This window comes from Ornithorhynchus anatinus, chromosome 10 (assembly GCF_004115215.2).
Source record: "Ornithorhynchus anatinus isolate Pmale09 chromosome 10, mOrnAna1.pri.v4, whole genome shotgun sequence".
Lineage (NCBI taxonomy): Eukaryota > Metazoa > Chordata > Mammalia > Monotremata > Ornithorhynchidae > Ornithorhynchus > Ornithorhynchus anatinus.
The window spans coordinates 47,094,341-47,117,217 of record NC_041737.1 but is presented as its reverse complement, the minus strand read 5'-3'; the positions used below and the strand labels follow the sequence as shown (position 1 = coordinate 47,117,217).

Genomic DNA, 22,877 nt, shown 5'->3' with positions numbered 1-22,877 from the left:
TGTGGAGACCCACCTTCAATCAATCGAAGTTATTTATTGAGCACTTACTACGTGCAAAGTACTGTTTTAAGCACTTGGGAGAGTACAAGATAATTAGTAGACATGTTTCTTCTGAGGAATTTCATGGAGGAATCAGTTCTAGGGCTGAGAGGAGCCTCCTCAAGTCCCCCCGGTGTATCCTCACGCTCCCAGGTGGGGCCATAGACATCCCTTTACAGACAGAGGAGTACCTCTCCCCTCATTCATACATGATTCCAGCAGAGTCCACCACGTCCCCCTGCAAACTGTTTCAGTGCCTCCCAGCTCAGGCAAGCCCACTTCTCTATCTTGTCCCACTTTCACCCTCAGCAGCTATTTCAGCCCAAGAGGACAACTTTCAATGTCCTAGAGTTGGGAGGTAGGACAGCTGATCCACTTCCTCCCCAGCCCGCAGGCAGAACCAACATTCTAGCCCCGAGCACAGGAGGGCCACCAGTTTTCTTCCTAACAGTCACTGATAGTCAGATTAGACCTTAACCTTCTCTGAACAGAATTCTTCGAACTCCTGCTGTGGGCAGAGTGCAACAGAATCGGTAGGTGTAATTCATGCGCTCAAGGAGCTAACAACCTAGCAGTGGGTCAGTCGCTAAAACAAATTACAGAAAGGAAAAGGGATCTCAGTGACATCACCTCCAGAAACACCAGGGTCCTTCACCCCACCCTGAGGGACGACTCACGTTCCGTTTTGGATACCACTCCCCACAAACCACGAGAGAACTGTAGATGACAGGGAGACCGATGCTAACTCTTCCCAAAAAGCCAAACATTTCACTTGACAGTGTGGTCTAGTGGAGTGCTTAGAACAGTGCTTAACACATAGTAGGCGCTTAACAAATACCACTGAAAAAAAAAGAGACCTGAATTCCAAACCCAGCTCTACCACTGGCTTGAGGAGTATCCTAGGTGAGGTCACAATCTCTGTGCCCCGTCTTCTCATCGGTACAATGAAGCCGGACCCCTGCTCTTCCCTACTCCTAGATTGTGAGCCCTGTGTGGGGTTGGGACTGTGCCTAATCTGATCATTTCAAATCTGCTTCAGCACACTAGCACATAGTAAGTGCTTAATAAAAACATTCCAGAATTATCATCATCACCAAATCATGCAAGCACAAACTCCTGAGAACCAAGGTCTCACCAGAGATGAACTCAAATCCCCCAGTTAGTCACATCTGTAACAATTTATTTATTGAATGAGGCAGTTATAGACAGAACGGGAGAACAACACGGATTTCATGCTCTGCTACTGGGCTTTTTGTTTTCCTTTATTCTTCTTGGCAATCTCTCAGACTATCAGGAGGTTATTTTATCACAAAGGAAACACGGACTTTAAAGCCACTGGACATTTCCACAATGACGATAAAAAAAAATAATAATATTAAAAAAATAACAAATTGTAGACCTAGGACAGTTATATGTAAATGTCCCTCCTCCCAAACGTACAGAAAAAAATATACAAAGAACATTGGGTAGTTTCATATAAAACAAGCAAATACAAGAATCTGAAATCTTCTCAAAGGCTGAGCAAGAAGATATGAAGACTTTCTTGACGTTGCATTAAAAAAAAACCCACATTGGAAACACACTGCTGCAACACTGTGGGGTTTGGGGGTGGTTTCTGGGGGGAGGGAGAGGGGAAAGAGGCGGTCCTGTACTCAGGGGGCCCTCGGTTAGGCCCATGTTGAAGTCAAGAGAAACTGGCCACTGAAAACTGCTTGGTGCTCTCACGTTCGGTAGATCTCAGAATTTCCCCACGAACCAACCAACGTCCATTAACAGCTGCAAAGCTGTGCAGGGAGGGTCCCTGCTGCACTGAGCTAGAAGGTGGGGTCTTTGTTCCCCAAAACCACCGTATTAGGGTACAACTGAGAAGCTTTTCTCACCTCAAAAATCTTCTCTGAAAAGGCAATGCTTTTAAGAATTGGACTCTTGGAGAAGGGAACACTAATTCAGGAATTTTCTCCCCCAGTAACACTAATATCAGTCAGACCTCACATGAATCAGACGTACCTTTCAGTTCTGTGGTTTAATAGAGTTAAGTTACAGAGTTGTAGGAAAGGAAAGGAAACTAGTTGGTGTCCCCTATTCTCAAGACTTTCTATCTCTCTCTCACACACACACACGCACGCATCCCCTCCAAGTCCCTCAATACTCAATGTCATTTTAGAATTACTTTCATGACCAAAATCAAGACTCAACAAAAACCAAAGCTAAATTGGAATTATCACGAGATAAAGGAGAGGTTTTCAGTGGAGGGGAAGGGAGAAGGTGAGGATCTAGGGATAGCGCTCCAGACCCCTGGGAGCTTCAAGAAAGTTTTCCTCTCTCCTGGTCAGACCTGTCATTTGGCCTCTTGAGGAGTGTTTGATCCTGCCAGGCTGCGTTACTGCTGTTCTTGCTGTTATTGTTGCTGCTGCTGCTATTGCAGGCCCAGCCTGGGCACATGCACCTTTTCAAACCTGCTCCAACCTGGAAATCTGGGTTCTTGGCAGGACTGGGGATGGTAGAATTGTTCCTGCTTTTGGGGAGGAGAGCTTCCTGTGAGGACACCAGTATCTCTGCCTGAGTTAGTTGGTTGCTTTCTCCATGACCCCGGTGTAAATATAAAACGGGGTCACTGTGTCCAGCTAAGGACCCTACCACCTACTAAAAGGATGAAATTCATGTTTTTTCCACAGCTCACCTTGATTTTAATACAAACACTTCCATGCGGGTTTCATATATATATATATATGTATATATATACTTGTATATGTAAATGTGTATATGCATATGTACACATATACATATATGGATCACTCTCACACATACACATGTGCGCGCACACGAGTATACACACCCCCCCCCACACATACATACATATATGTATATACACATGGTTCCGCAGAATGGAGTCCTGCCACAATTTGGCCTTTCAGGACAGTGAAATTGACAAAGCCGCATCCTAATCCCACCAAATCCCGGGAAATCAGAGTGCTGCCGAAAATGCAATTCCATAAATCCTCTGCTCTTCTTTCCTTTTAAAAAAAAGGTTAACGAAACTTTTGCTTCCAAAGTCGGGAGACTTAATGCCGCCTGATTGCACCTCTGCAAACACGTAAAAAAATTCTTCGGAGGAGATAGAAAATGACATCACGACCCTGGGGCAGCGTCACTGTTCCAATGTCACCACCTCCACAGCCTGGCCGTCCATGGTCACGGCGCTGTCTGATATCCTTGTGGTCACGGGTGCCATGGCTACCTGAACCGGGCCGTTTCCCTGGGCGAGGCTGGTCACCACCGTCTGGTACATGCTTACGGGGATCTGCACCAGTCCTGGGGAGACAGAAACATGACATTTCGATTGGTCATTAACCCTCGACTGGCTGAAAAGGGATTGATCATGAGGGTGGGGCTGCATCCGCTTCGAGTGCTTCTCACCGAGGAGCAATCGAGTCCAGGGCAATCTCTTGCCGGCTCTCGCCACTCCCTCGGGAAGACGACCTGGGTATTTTTAGGCGTCACAAAACGGGAGACGGGGAGTCGGGGGGAGTGAAGTTGGAGAGGTGAAGGGGACCCCTGAAGGTCTCACTGAAGGGAGATGGTGGCCAAACCCCAAGCAGAACCCAGAAGCTCTGAGTTCCGGCCCAGTGCTCTGTGGACCAGATCAGGATCTCAACTGGGTTTCTGGCTTGGCCATTTCAGTTCTCAGAAACTCAAGTCCCAGGTAGCACACGCCCCATTTTACGCACGCAAAGCCACGGTACAGATAAAAAGGCTGGCCCCTGGAGCAGTGAGCTCTACCTGCCTTGGGAAATATCCCTGGACACAGTTTAAACTCAGACTGTTCCAAGTTGAATCTCTTCTAAAGTGGCTGGTGGTCTCATATCCAAAGCAACTGGGTTCAGTTTCCTAAATATTTTGGTGCTGGGTTATGACTCGGTTACCCCTGAAAATTGGGCAGTTCTGTTTGGGCTCAGAAAATTTTCTTAGTCAACAATGTTCTCTGGCCTGCTTGCCCACGACCCTTGAGGATGGGAAGCCCGATAGTCACCTCACCAAAGTTTCGGATCGGAAAGTTAGGTCAGAACTTTAACCTGAGATATTTTCCTACTTTTAGGGTGCTCCTTAGAGCAAGTAGAGCGTCCTCTTTCCTTCTCTGATGCTGAGATTTTCCACAAGAATGACTCCAACAACCTTCCCCAGTCAAGACTCGGGAAGTCTCCTGCCCTTCCGTATGCCCCCTCACCCCCTCACCCCTCGCTCTTCTTCTTTATAACCTGGCACCTCTAAACAAACCACACCTCCGGTTAGGGTTCAGACCCAAGCATCTGGTTCATCTGGGAGGACCACATTTTCTCACCCCGTGCCAGGGTGATGTGGAAGCCCGTTAGCCACAAACCAATGATCCCACCTGGTCCCTGAATCCCACCACTTTTGAAAATCGAACTCAAAAGGCCTTGTGCTTATGGCCCCCCAGATTCCCTGGAGGGTACCGATATCACATCCTGATTCCTCATTTGGATCAATGCCCTCTCAGGACATCCAGGATGGCCATTGCTGGGGGGCTGGGTCCACTCAATAGTTTTCCAAAGACTTAATAGTTTTCCAAAGGGAGGAACGCTGACAAGAAAGGGAGATTCCTCAGGCTCAACCCATCCCCTGCCCCCTCAAATAAACCCCTCAACCCTCCCCCGCCACCCCGCCAGGGCCCATTCTTTTCAAATATGCAGGTAAGGTCCCTGCCAACTTGACTGTACCAATCGCACTCATTTTGGAAACTCTGTCTCGCTGCACCTCTCCCCCCTCCCCCCAACCTTCCTCTCTCTCTCTCCCTCACATCCATTTCGGCCTGGGATTAGACTAAATCGTCTCAGTGTCTCTGACGTAGCTGCCTTTGGGACAGGGCCACAGCCACTGAAAGGGGGGAGCTCCCGAGGCTAGAGGTTGCAGAACCTGTTGCGCATTAAGGCAGAGCTGATCGCCCTTGGAAGAGAGACGATTAAAATGCTGAGGTGCAGTAATCAGGTCTGAGATTGTTCCCGAGCCGCATCTGCTCAGACCCGGCCCCTGATTAGCCCTAATCTAGACAGCACATGCTAAATCTAAGCTTGGATTTTGGGCCATTTCAATTGCATTAAGTGAGAGGCAGCGTTTCACACACTGACAGACACGCTTCTTTTTAGGTTTTTAGAGTTGGACCCTGCAAACTGACAGAAAGGAAGCTCCTGGATCAGCGGGTCAGTGAAGACGTCCACAGATTCACTATGGAGACTCGAATTCAAACTGCTGGGGAGCTGCAGCTGGTCAGTGTTCACCAGTGTCGTTAATAATACACTAAACAGTTCATGACATTAGAGATCCGGGCTCAAAGTGTCAGAAGGGAAAAGCTAGGGTTGGGGTGTGCTTGCTGATCTTTTTGGTTTTAACAGTAATTGTGGTACTTGTTAAGTGCTTACTATGTGCCAAGCACCATATTAAGCGCCGGGGTAGATACAAGACAATCCAGTCCCACGTCCCACGCGAGGCTCGCAGACTAAATAGGAGGCTCACGCTGTTGCAGATGAAGGACCTGAGGCATAGAAGTGAAGTGACTTGCTAAAGGTCATAAAGCAGAGAAGTGGTGGAGCTGGGATTAGAATCCTGGTCCTCTGACTCCTAAGGCCAATGATCTTTCCACTAGGCCATACTGTACTCCGTATTTCCTCTAAGACACGCAGCAAGCAGCTTTCATTCATTCATTCAGTGGTATTTATTGAGTGCTTACTGTGTGCAGAGCACTGCACTAAGTGCTTGGAAAGTACAATTTGGCAACAAACTGAGACAATCCCTACCCAACAACAGGCTCGCAGTCCTCTTCCACTTCTGGTCAGGGTTTAAAAATGTGGCCAAAATGGCAGCCTTTTTGCCAAAAGTGTTTTCCTTAGACTGACTTCAAACTCCGTTGTATTGTACTCTCCCAAGCACACTTAGTACAGTGCTCTACACACAGAAAGCGCTCAATAAATACCAATGATTGATAATCAGTTGGCCCTAGGAGTACAATTCCTTTCCGGTACAAATGCCATGACTGGAACAGACTCCTTTTCCCTCCATATCGGACTTGGCCCTTGGTTAACCAAGGGAAGTGGGATTTTGGAGGTAGGAAGGTGATGATTCCATCACAGTTTACCAGGAGAAATTCTCCTTCTCATAGAATGGTTTCTCAGAGAGCCTAGAGACTACAGTGGACGGGGATCCAGATAGTTACTGAGGTATGAAAAGCCTCAGGAAAATCAGTACTACAGACGCTCAATTCTCAGTTCTGTCTCTTGTCTCTTTTTCCAAACTGTCCCCTTTCCTGCAGTTTTCCAGGAAGTACAAAGATAGCAAGGAGTTCAACTTTTCATTTTGAGGGTGAGAGAAACATGGCGTGAAGCATGAAGGAATGATGGGGCAGAGAAGAGAGCTGTTGGGGGTGGGGGGAGAGGGGAGAGGAGAGAGAGAGAGAGATGAAGAGGGGAAGGGGAAGGAGGAAGAGAGGTGAAATGGGAGAGAGGAAAAAGGGCAGGAGAGGAAAGGAGGAAGAAAGAAGAAAAAGAAAAGAAGGAAAAATCAAGAGGGGGGAAGGTACAAGAAGATAAAAGAGAAATGGAGTCTATGTCTTTTACTTCTATTATCTTTCCCAAACCCCAAAACAGTGTCCTTTCTACAGCAGGTGCTCTGCAAACCAGCTCGCCCCATTTGTTGCGTGTGGCCATCTCACCCTCCATCCTCCCTCCTCCAGTGCCGCTGCAGCCATTGAAGCCACTCTAGCTGGGTTATGAGGCCAGTCTACCCGACACACCTCCCCTGCCTGGCCCTGCCATCCGACGCTGCCACCATGCACGGAGGGGGGGGGAGGGGGGCTAGCACCGAAGGAGGGTCAGCTGAGCCGGACTCTCATGGATGACGTTTCGGCAGCGCCCCTGGCTTGGCCGGCTGCATAGGCAAGGGAGGGTGATGGGAACTCTGTCGACTCTGGGGCTGCCACCTTGGCTCCACTCTGGTCCCTGTCTGGCAACCAGCTTGCCTGCTTTAAGCTCAGAGAAGGGTCAGAACCATCAGTAAAACCAAGTTTACTTCAGTGGCACTTTGCTCATCTTTGTGATTATGTTGGATCACCACGAGACTGCAGCAGTTCAGCTAAGAGGAAGCAGATTGTACTTACAAGACAAAGACACCAACATGCTATTACTCTTGTTCTCTGAATGTGTTTAAGTCTTGGATGAAGATAGAGATTCTAGGTCTCCCAAGCTGCAGGCAGACTTTCTTAAGGCCCCAGAAGTCTACAGAGTGAAGCCTGAGAGTACAAGCTAGAAGAAGCCTTCTAACAGCCTTAAGCTTGAAACCCTCTTGGATTTCCTTTCCTAAATGTACTTCCTTCTTTTCAGGTTTCTTCATCTTCAGTTCAGTCATGTTCCCCCACCCCCCAAGAACCTCCAGTGGTTGCTCATCTACGTCCGTATCAAACAGAAACTCCTTGTCATTGGTTTTAAAGCACTCAATCATCTTGCCCTTTATCTTCCCTAGCTGATTTTCTACTTATCTACCCCAACACTTAGTATAGTGCTTGGCACATAGTAAACGCTTAACAAATATCATAATTTTTATTATTATTACAACCCACCACATTCACTTTGCTGCTCTAATGCCAACCTAAACTCACTGTACCTTGATCTCATCTATCTCCCCACCGACCTCTCGCCCACATCCTGCCTCTGGCCTAGAACTTCCTCTTCCTTCATATCCAACAGATTATCACTCTCCCCACCTTCAAAGCTTTATTAAAATCACATATCCAAGAGAACTTCCCTAAGCCGCTATTTCCCCTATCTTCTCCCTTCTGTGTCACCCTTTCACTTGTACCCTTTATTCACCCCATCCTCAGCTCCAGAGTACATATGTTCATACCTTAATTTATTTTTATGTCTCTCTCCCCGTCTAGACTGAAAGCTCCCTGTGGGCAGGGAACATGTTTACCAACTCTGTTACACTGCATTCTCCCAAGTACTTCATTCATTCATTCATTCATTCAGTAGTATTTATTGAGCGCTTACTATGTGCAGAGCACTGTACTAAGCGCTTGGGATGAACAAGTCGGCAACAGATAGAGACAGTCGCTGCCGTTTGACGGGCTTACAGTCTAATCGGGGGAGACGGACAGACAAGAACAATGGCAATAAACAGAGTCAAGGGGAAGAACATCTGGTAAAAACAATGGCAACTAAATAGAATCAAGGCGATGTACAATTCATTAACAAAATAAATAGGGTAACGAAAATATATACAGTTGAGCGGACGAGTACAGTGCTGTGGGGATGGGAAGGGAGAGGTGGAGGAGCAGAGGGAAAAGGGGAAAATGAGGCTTTAGCTGCGGAGAGGTAAAGGGGGGATGGCAGAGGGAGTAGAGGGGGAAGAGGAGCTCAGTCTGGAAACGCCTCTTGGAGGAGGTGAGTTTTAAGTAGGGCTTTGAAGAGGGAAAGAGAATCAGTTTGGCGGAGGTGAGGAGGGAGGGCGTTCCAGGACCAGTGGGAGGACGTGACCCGGGGGTCGACGGCGGGATAGGCGAGACCGAGGGACGGTGAGGAGGTGGGCGGCAGAGGAGCAGAGCGTGCGGGGTGGGCGGTAGAAAGAGAGAACCTCTGCACACAATAAGAGCTCAATCAATACAACTGATTGAATCAAGGGTCAGAAGATTTTCTCTCCAAATTATAGTAAGCATTCAGTAGTGAAAGGTTCATCGCGGTCCATTAACTCAGAATTTCCCTGCTTTTTAGTTGGTCAGAGTCTGGAATTTCTAACCACCACGAGAATTTTAATGATGCTAATTAGGGTGACTGGTGTATGTATATTAACTCCCTACCTACTCCCTGTCTTCATTTCTGTGCTTTACTGTGGGAGGGAAATACCCAAAAGGGGGAGAAAAGGGCTAAGGAGAGGCAGGAGGAAACAAGGATGCTGAGGAGGCCCAGGAGCCATGGAGGTTGGGAAGGGATCATCCAGTTAGACTGGTAGGAACCCAAAACAATTATTATCCCATGGCTACTTGTACTCCCGGTTCTCCTGGCCCAGCCTCTGCTGCACTCCTGGCTCTCCTGGCTCAGTCTCTGTTGAAATTCACGCTCAAAAGCAAAGGCAACGGAGAGGGGAGGAACCAAAGAGAGGAGCAGCAACCCCGGTCAGAAGCTCCACTGTACAAACAAAAACCATAGTCATTAGGCAAGAATGGTCAAGGTCTTTAGTAGTCCCCCTCAGGACACAGGAAGGTGGGATTTCCCTGCGAGAAATGCCGAGCAGGGGACAGGCAGGCCTCAGCCTGCTGGGGCCCCTCGGGGCGAGAACATGGAGGGGAACAAAGTACCTGCAGTGTTGAAGCCTGCCCACCCACCCTCCTGCCTGCCGGCCCAACACCTTTTCTGCAGCTTCTGCATGCTCTCTGAAAGTTTCCCTCACTGATAGATCAGACCCAACCGTAAAATGGCATATTTCTCCACAGTCCTCTCTATTCCCCCCAGAGCACCCTTGAACTGAGCAAGGAGGCTGGACCTCTTTTCCCTGTTCTCCAAGGCCTCGGCAACCCCTCCTCCCCCGGGCTGGCTTAGTACCAGAGGCTCCAGACCTGGGGGCTCCCCCTTTCAAGACAATATGTTCGAAGCAGATAGACTGACAGATAAAATGTGTGAATCACCTGTTGAAGGGGCTGGTTGTCTGGAACTATTGCCAGCTCAATGTGGAGGCCTACCTGTACTGGGGGAGAGCTACTGGTTCTTCTCAGAATCCCTTCAGCTCAGCCAGCCGGGGCTAGAGGCCCGCTGGAGGCTGCTGTCTTTTCTCTGCATTCTCACTGTAACTGCAGCACGGGGCAGAGTTCCTGCTCATGCTTTGTCTATTTGAGCTGGGGAGGTCCAGAGCCAAGGAAGGCGGGCTCCCCAGGAGAGCTCTTGACCTTGGACGGCCTCACCCAGTCCAGGCAGAGGCCGAGCGGAATGACCTAAGCGGCCGAGTCCAGGACAGACCTTAGGGGCTTATAAAGGGCTTAGAGCCTGCAGAAAGACACATTAAATCCCGGGAGAGCTAACTCAACCCATCAGCCTTCCCCATGTGAAAAGACAGAGTTCATGACCCTAACCCAACTGTTTCCTCCAACTGAGGTTGCAGGGAAATTCAGGGGTTTGGGTGATCTCCAGACAGCTGTTTGGTGGAGGCAATGGTAAACTGCCCGTCTTCCCTTTCCTCCCTTGGGAGATATGCTGCCATATCAAGAAGCAAACTTGGAAGGAGTGGTATGAGGGTTGGTGAGTAAGGGACTTTTAGAGGAGACCTCTGCCCTCACTAGAATCTTGGCCCTTCAAACAAGTCCAAGGAGAAGTGGGGATCAATCAAGTCAATCGTATTTATTGAATGCTTACTGTGGGGGAACATTCTTCCCCCACACACTCTGAGCTCACCACCCTAGTGCCACTCAAAACCAGCCCTGGTGAGGGGATGTGGAAAGCCACGTGCACAAGGGGGTGGAAAGTGGGACAGTGAATAACTCTGGGTCTCCCTTTCATGTGTGCCTGCGTGGATGGAATTTACTTCCCAGCTCCCACAAGATGTTAGGAGATGGGGCCTTTCCTCACCCCATTTTCTGGAACATTAAGGTACACCGATCACAAGATTTCTTCTCATGTCCACATTCAAAGTTGGTGGCTTTTCAGTGATCACTAAATGCCTGCAAGTTTCCTTTGAAGGCTGGGAGGACCAGAACTCTCTGTGCTGAGTCAACCCCTCCTAAGAAGCTTTTCCCATTGCTATTGAGAGGATGTGCTGCTTTAGGACCTGCCAATTCATCCCAGTAGATGCCAAGCACATGGGTGGGGCCACTGTAATGCCCTGATGGACAAAGCCAGAGGTACCTTTAAGCACAGAAAAGGACTGTTTCCTTGGGGCACAGGTCTCACCACAGTGCCCCAAGTGCCTCACTGATCATCATCAGTGGTATTTACTGAGTGCTTACTGTGTGCACAGCACTGTACTAAGAGCTTGGGAGAGTACATTCAAATTGGTAGACATGTACCCTGCCCAGAATGATTTTACAGTCTAGAGGACTGTAAGACTGTTAGGATCAACTCTTCCACTGAAAGTGGTGCCCAGGTCCAGAAGTTAAATCCTGGAAAACTTCTCTTCACCACATCCCATCTGCCCTCCCCTCCCCTCTTGGAAATAAGTCCCTTTTCGCTCGAGGTTCACCCAAGTCCAAGTGAGTCTCTCTAAGTAGGCTGCCCGTGATTAGTGTGGATGGCTGAGAAGCGACATAAAATTACCAACAGTCACCCACTTCTGAAGTTGTGGAAAGCTTTTCATACATGAAGCCAGCCACTGGTCACCATCTCCCTCCCGGACAGATAAGGGGAAGAGGCTTAAACAGCAGCCCAAGGGATTTAGATTAGATATAGGGAAGAATGTCCTGACAACAAGGACTGTTAAAAAAACGAAATGCATTACCAAAGGAAGGAGTAAGATAGCCTTCTCTGGAGCCCTTTAAGAAGAGCAGATTTTCTTCCGACTTTGATATTTTTGGCGTGATCTTGCCTGAAGGCAAAGGGGTGGCCTCCAGGTCCTTTCTCCCTCTCTAAGGTATAATCTTCTTGGTAACATCCAACATGACCAGTTCTCGTTACCCAATTGGGAGGCTCCCAGGCAAGCACCAGAGAGATCAGCTTGCTCTCTAAGAGTTTTGAATCAGGCTAGGAGCATGGCCTCCTAAGGTTTAGGGTCTCGGCAGGAACCCCCTGACAGTCTTGCCGGCCAGGATGACAAACAACCATCTCCTCAGACTGTTAAGTTTACCTTTCCTGTTCAGTGCCTCTTCCCGCTATCACACACATTAGTTGGTGAGAAAGGAAGCTAAGACCAAAAACAAGGGAGTCAGTTGTGATGTTACTTTCAACAGTCAGGAGGCTTTGTGAGCCCAAGAAGAGGGAGCAGTGCAAATTGGTGTCCTATCTTCATGGAACAAAGACATGGTTTTACACAATTTCAGTGTGATGAGAAAAGTGAACAGGCGGAAGTTTTAAAGGTACTAGGAATCAAAAAGTCCTGTCCCAGAAATATAAGATTAGTCTATTTACATGACCTGAGATGTGTTTCCAGAGATCCTCCTGGTATTTTTGAGCATGTTGAAGAAATAACACCAATATCTCTCCAGAATTATTTCACCTGTTCTGCTTAGTCCTATCACCACATCCAAGATAGATGGACTAAATTTCTATTGTTCGCCTCAACCAAGATGAAAAGAAAACAGTGGAGGGGGTGGGGGTGAGGGAAGGAGACGGCCACCGATCTCGCAGTCTGAGAGAGTGAGACGCACCATCTGCCACCTGTGAAGTATCCCCAGTGAGGCCCTGCAGACTCTGGGAGGTGCTGCCCTGCTGACCAGCTGCTTGCCCCTCCCCCTGGCCTCCCCTCACAAGAATCAACTCACCTGTGGCATTCTCGGGCAGACTCCACTTGCAATCTGCACAGTTTGCTGCCAAGAAGTCTGACAATGAAATGGAAGTTTAAAAAAGCGCTAAACAAGGCGGGGAAACCACCGGGGCGTTGAAGTGACAGTCTGGGATGGGAGCTCTGGGTCACGTGCGAGGGGTGGCCGGCGGAGGCCAAGCCCCTCGGAGCTGTGCCCAACCTGATAACCTTGAATCTACCCTAGCGCTTAGGACAGTGCTTGACACACAGTAAGCGCTTAACAGATATCATAAAAAAATGGGTAAAAGCCTTCTTCAGATCGAGCAAATGAAGGACTGGCAAATTCCAGATCTGCTCTGGACGCCAGAACGCCGAGCTCTAACAGCATGGCCCTGCGCTATAACATACACTCATGCCAGAAGGGCAGAACGAGAGTTTATGGAAGTGCCTTGGAAGAAAAGCAAGGTGTAGATCAGAGCCATTATTTTTTATCATTATTATCTTTTCTTACCACCTCTCTCTGGGGATGACCAACCTCTCATAGCCATTATCCCTTAATACAGTATAATGCTATGAGGGACCGAAAAGATCTCCACTGTTCGGTGGGGAAATGGGTCAGAGTTCCTACCTGCTACAGTGAGTTTGTGAAGGTGTTGGGGGTGAAAGGTAAGATCTCCTGCTTTCTAAATAAGTGCTCCTCTCTCAGAAACACGCTTCCTCCAGAGGCCCACGTAAACAAACTCACATTTGATATCGGTTCCCTGAATCTCAGAGATGTAAGCAATTTGGCTATTGTAGTTCCTTGCACTGAGAAAGGGAAACCCCAGCCAAGAGCAAGGCTGTCGTAGCACAAGCTAGGCTGAGGAGCCTGCGAGGCAGGGCAGAGAAGGTCAGGGCCAAGGGGCAAGGCAGGCTAGCGGAAATTTGGGATGTTCCTAAAAGCTCCTTATGACTCTTGGGGCCATGTTGGGGGAGGGGAGCCAGGGCATGGGCTTATTACTGAAGGAATAATCAGGTGAACTCTCTTTTCTCTTCCGCAAGAATCGCCAAAATGAGGCTCATCAGAGAGGCCCAGACCCGTAAGCCTTTCAGCGGTTCCAGTGGGCTCCCTCCTTAAGTCATATACGTATATGAACACGAGAACACACATGGCTTAATACTATGAAAGCTGCCATTGTTCAGTTGGAAATCTGAGCTGTAACCAGATACTTTTTGCATTCATCTAAAATATGTCTTCCCAGCATTTTGCGTACTCATTCTACTAGGGAGATATTTCCATTAACATCCAGGACTTCATTATTGCTAACAAGTCAGTTAGTCAGTTATTTCCTTTACTTCTTTTTGGGGACCAAAAATCTGAAAAAGTGACCGGAGGAAGACTATGTAAAAGTCAGGTTGGCCTTCCTTTGGAGCAGCAACAACATTTGCTAGTGAATAAAAGAAGTGTACGGACGGGCTTATTCAGGGCAGTGACTGGATACCACTCTCCCAAACATATATGATCACATTTTCTTGGAGGTTAAGCTGAGAACCGACTTAGGGTTCTTCTGCTTATTCTCCTTCCATGACCCCCAGATTCATTTTGCCTCATTTGCCATCCAAAAGCTGATTTTTTAACCCCAACTTGCAAACTCCGCCAAGGCTCTGAAAATCTCTGAGGTGGAGTCGTCCCATGAAAATTTTCTTTTTCAATAAGCGGACAACTCTGCCAGGAAAATCAAACAAAATACGGAATTCAGCTTGTCTCTTTTTCAGTTTTCTGAGCTCTGTATGGCCAACAGAAGCAGAAAAGAGGCTTTTGTCCTGAGCAGATGTGGAGTGGGAGGCACCTGGAAAGCAGACCTGTTGAATGAAGCAGGTGCCACTTAGACATTCACTTTACTGACTCCAACTCTAACCACACTTTCATTTGATATCCTGCTCCAGCAGGGGGGACAGCATCACACAAAAAGGAAGAGTGTTAGTCCCTTTCAGCTAACTGTTTTCTGCCAGACTGCTGCTATTTTTCTCTGCACATTTGCTTTTTATTAAAAAAAAAGTGGCTTGGGAGTAAATTACACTCTAAGTGCAGTAACTTATGAGTGAGTAGGCCAATAACACTGCTGGCTGAGATGAAAGCTATTAGGGTTAATAACAGTGCACTGACATGCCTTCAAAAACCCTAATGGAAGCATAAACAAAAAGAGAAAAGTCCCTCATACAGGCAATTATATACCCAGAAGCTCAAAACAAACACAACGATCGTTTTGACTCTTGGGCATATTTGGCTCCTATGCATTAATTAATTCACTCATTCAGATGGTTATTGAAGGCCTGCCGGGTGCATATCACAGTCTTAGGCACCTTCAGGACAGAAAGAGGACTTTCATCCAACTCACCAAATCATTCCACTGTGGCAGAGAATCGGTTGACAAACTAAAGGCCCTCTCCACCTCCACCCCCTTGATCACTCACGTCTGTATGTACGTTTTTGTCTCTTCACTGCCAAGAAGCTGAATGTGGCTTCCAATCCCAAACCCTAAATACAATGGATGGGCAGGATTTTAGCCGGCAACTCTAATGAAGGAGGAGTTAAAGGAAGAACCTGGCTCAGTGAAAGTTGGGGATAATAGCTGGCACAATCCTAACCAACAGAATGGATAGCAAAGAGAACAGCGTGGCCTAGTGGAAAGAGCACAGGCCTGGGAGTCAGAGGGCCTAGCTTCTAATCCCGGCTCTGACCCATGTCTGCTATGTGACCTTGGGTAAGTCACTTCACTGTGCCTCATCTACCTCATTGATAAAATGTGGATTGAAGCTATGAGACCCACCTAGGACAACTTGATTATCTTGTATGTACCCCAGCACTTAGTTCAGTGCCTGGCATACAGTAAATGCTTAACAAATACCATTAAAAAACAAAATGAAAAAGACCCATCACATGGTTCCTCCAAGCTTCTGTTGTGCCTTTCAGAGATGAACTCCAGGGAGGACGGACCAGTGGACTGACCTAGAAAAGGCCTACTTCACGTTCTCGTGAATCTGCTCACACCTTCACATCTATCAGTAAGTTTTGGAGGCTTTGTTACTAGTTTTTTTTTAATTATGATCCATCACAGGCCTTAAAGATGTTAGTTTGAACTGGTGCAGAGAGGGTCACCTCACATATGCTATCCGATTGACAGTTAAAGGCCAGTTCAAGCTCTGTAAGACCCCCAAAACCTACAGAAACTGCCTGTGTTCTGGGGATATCCTGCGGCCTCTGTGGTCTTAGCACGGGTGGAGGACGGGGCCAGGGTAAGCAGGCCTGAAATACAGTCTGTCAGTCTGGTCACTGCTGACATCACTGTTCTTGGGGAAGGTCTGGGAAAGGACCCGGTTCCACCTGCCACATTGCCTGGTGCCTGTAGTTGGATATCCTCTGAACAGATCCAGCCCATCATCCCAGGGTTTTCTACAAGATAATACCTTTCCAAAAATCTCCTGCTCCAGGCAGGCGTGACTGGGCCGAGAAGGATTCTCTTGCTTTTGCCTAGGCTTTGCTAAGGATTGACCCGCAGGCACCTTTGGTGGAGACACATTCACTTAAGAAAGGAAAAGCACCCAGTACAAAGCAGCTCAGAAAATTCTAAACCTCGACAATTGCGGGTTGTCTGGTGAATGGAGGGAAAGGGCCAGGTAACTCTAGACTCCAGGAATGTGGCCCCAAGAGTGTTTTCCAAACTGGCTCTGGCCGCGTCCCTTGTGCAGATTAGCCTGCCCTCCCCCGCTGGTATGAATGTCTCAAAATTGGACCCTACTATTAGCAATGTTCACAACTGCATTTTCCTCAGATGGAAGCCCAAGGTGTGCAGGTGGGAAGCACAGAGGATGGCTGCAGCTTTGGGTCTCCCAAGAGGTCGTCAAAAACCTAATCCGTTGGGGGAGGGAAAGGGGAGAGGGAGGCCACAAAGAGGGCCTCATGGATCTGCTCGGATGCGTGTAGGGAGGATGGGGGATGAGCAAGACCGGAAAAGGGGAGAAAGGAATTGTGCAGGAGTGGGGTTAATCCACACATGAGCCGGGCAGAGTGGCTCATCCCCCAAAGGAAAATACAAATTCAGAAAACGGCTATGCCTTTCCGAGAGCTAATCTGGAGCAGGGTAACAGAGGAAAGGAGAAGCTGCAGCAGGTCATTTATAGGGTATAGGGAAAGGGGACAGGCTGGAGGAAATTAGTCTTATAAACCCATTTCCCATTAGAGAAAAGGAACTGGGAGAATACCCGAGGGACGGACCGAGAATAACGCCATCCTTTGGGCCTCCTGAAGCTGAAAAGCACCCTCTGCCCGGGCCCGTGAACTGCCTGCTTCACAGCAGTGGATGTTTCACTGTAAAACTGAAGCTCCTTCCAAGGGTCACCACTTCACCAAGCCCACAGGTCTCGGGAGATCGGGATACTCGAACCTGCTTGGGGATGTTCCGTTACAGCCAGCGGGTCTGTCAGAACCATTAGCCTGCAGCTAAGAGGAGACATAAGGTGTCAGATGAGGATGGCCAATTAGGGACACTCGAGCAGTTCCGGTCAGGGGGCAGAGAGATGGGCGGACAGGCAGGCGATGCCACCCGTTTGACAGCTCGGATTCTTGTGCAGCCGGAGCCTGTGGTGTGGAAAAATAGGCCGATTCCTCCTGTGGTCATCCTGCCCAGCTGTTTACTGGCTGCGGATTACTGCAGTCACATGAGCTGCTTTATGGAAAAGCCAAGCTGTCTTCGAGCTGAGAAGGTCACCAGGAGACAGGGGGCTGGCTCAGGAAGCGGGAGTGCTGCCCTCTGCAGTGTAGCCTCTGAGAAGACCGGCTGTTGGAGCAGCCCCAGGGTCCGGGGCTACCTCCTGAACCAGAGGTGACAAGAGCCTGAGGTGACAAGAGAAGCAGCATGGCCTAGTGGATAGAACATGGACCTGGGAGTCGGAAGGATCTGGGTTCTAATTCCTGCTCCGTTACTTGTCTGCTGGGAGACCTTGGACAAGTCACTTAACTTCTCTGTGCCTCAGTTCCCTCATCTGTAAAGTGAAGATTAACACTGTGAGCCATATGTGGGATTGGGACTGTATCCAATCTGTCCAACTTGAGTAGCTTGTATCTATCCCAGGACTTAGAACAGTGCTTGGCACATAGTAAGCGCTTAACAAATGCTATCATTATTATTATTACAATGAGGGGAGGAAAACGTTTTAAAATGAAAGAAAAACACACATTTAAAGTGCTCAAAAACCTGGTGCTGTTCCCTAGAGAAAAAGCATTTGGAAGCTGCCTGGGATCTGTCTGTTGGTTTACACATCTGGGCTGCATGCTTGGCCATTCCCAACCCATTCCTGAGATGCACTTGGTCACACCAGATCCAGATGAGATTGTCGAGAAGTCTGGGGAAGGGAGACTTGTCCACTGGGCTTTGTTTTCACAGATGTCAATTCAGTGAAAAATAAGAATGCTCATTTTGAATTAAGCTCTTACTATATGCCCACCACTGTGCTAAGATAATCAGATCAGACACAGTCCCTATCCTGCCTGGGGCTCCCAGTAGAAGACAGGAATAGCCAAGTCCCATGGACTGAAGAGCCACCAGCCAAAAACATAACAAGGCTGAGAGTCGCAGATCAAGAAATTGTGATAGGTGCTCCAGGGAAGGGCAGTATGTGGGGGGGTGCCCTAAGACATGAAGACAAGTGATCACAAGCCCAAGGGCTTCACGGTTAGCGCCAAACCCTAATTCTACCCCAACTCCCTCCCTTAAGCAGTAGAACTCAGTGGATGTTGGCCCACGATAGGAAGGTCGCTTCTGTGGGAGCTCTGAAAGGAAGGGGTCGAGGGGAACTGACTTCAGTCCTTTGTTAATACGTGTGCCATCAGGGCCCGGGGGAGGCAGTTGGGGTGAGATCCTGGTTTGGCTCCCTTTGTCCTGAGCGACAGGGACCGTGAGAGCCCCCAGCATGGCTGGGAGCTGCTGACATTTAGGAATATGACCCTTGGGATGCTGCTACTTCTTTGCATACAGCCATGCCTACGAGGAGTCAAATAAGGACACTGAGCAGTTAAGGTCCAGGCAAGGAGTGAGGACTGGCAGCCGATACCCCCTGGTCTGGCAGAGAACAACGAGCCTGTCTGCTGGGGGGAGAAAGGAGAGGGATGGGATCCCCTTACAACTTCCTGTCCTGAAACCCATTTCATGGCACAGGTAACGGCAGTTTCCTGGTCACACCTGAGGTCACCTGGGGCTAATGCCAGAGGTCCTGGCCTCTTGCAGTGTCATGTCCGAAGAGCACTAAGTACGCTGAGGGGAATTCACTAAGAGCCAGCAACAGCAAGCTGGTGTTCGACCCCACTCCCTGACCCGAACAAGTTGTTTCATGTTTCGAGGCCTCAGTTTCTTCAGCTGTTCGGTGGGAATGGCAAAAATCAACGAATACTCACTGTCAGGACGCCGGCCCATTTTGCAGCAGGACCCAGGTAATGTGAAGTGGCTTTAAGACCTGTTTCCCAGTGTGGTCATCCTTCCAAATAATCCTGTGACCTCAATCCAAACCCTTCATTAGACACCTGAGTGGAGGGGTTGTGATGGACCTAGGAGGACACTCACAAGGTTTTGTAGAAAAAACTGAATCCAAAGGAAGAGAAAGGAACTGGGGCTGAAGGGGAGGTCTGACCAATTAGCCTGCCAACTGGGCATATGCAAGGCAGAGCAATCCAACCTCTCTGGGGCCTGGAATATCCTACTGGACTCTCTACACTGGCCATATGACTCTGATATCTGTTCAACATTCTCTACTTCATTGGAGGCTGGGGATATTCAGCTATCCTGTGTGGGATCCTGAAGACAGTCTGTGGACCCCTTAGCACCTGAACCAAAAAGAAAATAGCCATCCAGCCTGGGCACCACTGACAAATAAAACCAGAGCCTTTAACTAGCTTATAGCCACAACTTCCCATCACTTTTTTTCTTTTTACAGTATTTAAGTGTTTTACGCCGTTTTAAGCGCTGGAGTGGGTACAAGTTAATTAGGTCGGACCAAGTCCCTGTCCCATATGGGGCTCACAGTCCGAGTAAGAGGGCGAACGGGTATTGAGTCCCCACTTTACAGTTGAGGAAACGGAGGAACAGAAGTGACTTGCCCAATGTCACACAGGTTGGCACTCAGTTACTTCATCTGTAAAATGGGGATTAAGACTGTGAGCCCCACGTGGGACAACCTGATTCCCCTGTGTCTACCCCAGCGCTTAGAACAGTGCTCTGCACATAGTAAGCGCTTAACAAATACCAACATTATTATTATTACAATTGGCAGAGCTGGATTCTTCCCCGTTTAGACTGTGAGCCCATTATTGGGCAGGGATTGTTTCTATCCGTTGCCAAATTGTACATTCCAAGCGCTTACTACAGTGCTCTGCACATAGTAAGTGGTCAATAAATACTATTGAATGAATGAATGAATTAGAACCTAAATCCTCTGACTCCCAGGCTCATGCTCTTTCCACTAGGTCATGCTGCTTCTCAAAACATTTTGGAATCATTTTGGAATCTGTGAATTGAAATACAATGGCCTTTGAGGAAATATCTGTTAGTTCTTTCTGATCATTCCTGGCAGAGACAAAGAGAAGTTTGGATGTAAACTTGCTATGGGCTGGCAGTGTGTCTGCCAACTCTGTTGAACGGCATTCTCCCAAACACTTAGCACAGTGCTCTGTATGCAGTAAGTAGTCAATAAATACCACTGCTTGATTGATTGGTTTTTCTAACTAAAACAGCACTGGCCACTCATTCAAGCATACAGCAATTTATGCCAGGCTTGTAGTTAAAACTCTGAATTTCATTAATTTGATTCCCAATGTACCACTAAACATGAGGGTGCAGGTAAACAGTGTGCACCTGCTTGCTAGGCTGACATGATGTCCCTGTTTAACTTTGGAAACCGCAGTTGTGGGGAAGGAGGGGAGGGTGAGAGAGAATGCAAACATTTTTTGCTCTTCGCTTACAGCGATGGGACAAATCACGGTTCGGTAGCAAAGCTGAATAGGATGTGTCCCCTGATCTGAGATGTACCAACATGTTTCCCAAGATGAAAACAATATAAGAGGAAAGGAAACAGACTTACCAGGGAAAGGCCCTGTCTGGAAAGTTAACTGAGAAGGGGATTTTACCTTCTTTCTCAGACGGGGGTAGAGATTGGGTCGGGGGCCGTGGGGAGGGATTATGGGGAGAACCTAAAGCTTCCACTCTCAGGATGCCACACACCACTGCAGCAGCTTGCTGGGAGTGGGTCCAGCTTCCCATTCAGATCAGATTGCATCCATCTCTCATAATGTCCCCAACCCCCAACCCCTTTCTCCTTCCCTTCCCCCAAGCCGCGGCTCAGAGTTCTCACTCCCTAGTTTACTTCTCACGAGAAGAGGCCTTTTCAGGTCTGTGGGTCTGCTCTCCCCTCCCCCCACTCTTGTAAAAAGAGCTGTTGTTCCAAAGAGGAGAAAAAAAAGAGTTGTAATATCCCTAACGAATCCTAACTCTCCATTCCTTTCAAGAGGGGTGGCGGGCTGAGAGCCTCTCTGGTTTTTTACCCGTAGGCCTGCTTTAATCCTCCTCACACAAAGGGATCGGTAGAAGGGGTTCACATCTCTTGCAAGCCATGCGGCCTGAAGAAACTACAGATCCCAGCAGTCAACGCTCTTTGGGGCAGCTAAGAGGTGGGAGAACTGCATGCAGGAACTTGTAACCAAAACAAAGAGTGGCAAGCCTGGGATGCAAATCCAGCAGTCCCTCTTTGATCATTCTTGCATTAAAGGTCACAAATTAAGGGCGACCTAATTGATACCAGGGTCATCACTTATGAAAACAGCCAAAACTCAGACATAACAAAACAGTCCCCAACACAATAAAGCTTCCAGATTCAAGCACTGGTTATATGGGAGGTCTACCCAATATTCCCAAGAGGCCGGGGAATTCTGCATCCATGTCGGCACTGAATTAAGATGATTTGAAGATGGAGCTGAGAGAGACAAGGGAGAAAAGGACTGAAACTGACAAAGCTGGGGAGGCAGAGATTGCAAAGTAGGCTGTATTTTACCACCATGAGGTAGATGAACAGAGAAAGGAAGCTCCCACTAGGTCACGAGATCAAAGTGATAGGACAGAGATAAATTAGAGAAGCAACACAGCCTACTGGAGAGAGCCCAGGCCTGGGAGTCAGAAGGACCTGGGTTCTGATCCCTACTCCACCAATTGTCTGCTGTGTGACCCTTGGGAAAAGTCACTTCACTTCTCAGTGGCTTGGCTACCTCATTTATAAGTGGGGATTAAAACTGTGAACCCCATGTGGGACACGGACTGTTTCCAACCTGATTACTCTATCTACCCCAGCGCTTAGAATCATGACTGATACCTGGTAAATGCTTAAAAAATACCATTGGAAAAAAAAAAGATAGAGACGGGGCCTTGCACAGGCCTGTTTGGGTCCAGAATTCCCAGGTAGTGGAGAGGGGGCTTGAGTTTGGAACTGAGAAGAGGATCCCACTTCTCCTATTCCAGGCTTTCCTAAGTGCTCCTTGGCAACAATAAGCTTCTCCCCTGTGCAGAGAGGTGTCTTTGCACGTGTCCTGGTCCCCCGGGCAGGTAGATGTGACTAGTTAATAATGTTGGTATTTGTTAAGCGCTTACTATGTGCCGAGCGCTGTTCTAAGCGCTGGGGTAGACACAGGGGAATCAGGTTGTCCCACGTGGGGCTCACAGTCTTAATCCCCATTTTACAGATGAGGGAACTGAGGCACCGAGAAGTTAAGTGACTTGCCCAAAGTCACACAGCTGGCAAGTGGCAGAGCCGGGGTTCAAACCCATGACCTCTGACTTCAAAGCCCGTGCTCTTTCCAGTGAGCCACGCTGCTTACAGTCTGCACATTAGACGGGCTGAGGTAAGGAGGATGGGGGAAAGGCTCTACCCACTCTCTCACCACTCGTATGTATATGTGCACTAGATTATTTGTTTTTACCATTCTCATTGTAAATACTTTCACATTTGTCTTCCCTGGTTACAGCAGAAGTTCCTCGTGAAATGGGAAATGAGGCACTTCTTGATGCAGGACACCACTCCAAGTGGGCACTCAAAAAATACTAATACAACCATTATTTTGTGAGCCCCCCAAAAGGGCAGGGACCATGTCTAATTGCCGACTGTGTATTCTTTCCACGGATGAGAAGAAGCATGGCTCAGTGGAAAAAACACGGGCCTGGGAGTCAGAGGTCGTGGGTTCTAATCCCGGCTCCGCCACTTGTCAGTGCTGTGACTTTGGGCAAGTCACTTAACTTCTCTGGGCCTCAGTTACCTCATCTGTAAAATGTGGATTAAGACCATGAGCCCCATGTGGGACAACCTGATTACCCTGTAACCCC

At 48.4% G+C, this 22,877-nt stretch overlaps 1 protein-coding gene across 3 annotated transcripts in view; it reads right to left on the bottom strand.

Moving 5' to 3' along the window:
* Window positions 1–1,198: 1,198 nt before the first annotated feature.
* The window catches only part of NRF1 (nuclear respiratory factor 1), a 136,482-nt gene continuing 114,803 nt past the window's right edge, over window positions 1,199–22,877 (bottom strand). For all 3 annotated transcript variants that reach the window (XM_029073292.2, XM_029073291.2, XM_029073294.2), the window contains one exon: window positions 1,199–3,351. In XM_029073292.2, the coding sequence (XP_028929125.1) occupies window positions 3,188–3,351 (164 nt within the window). In that variant the 3' untranslated portion in view covers window positions 1,199–3,187. The remainder of the gene's footprint in view (window positions 3,352–22,877) is intronic.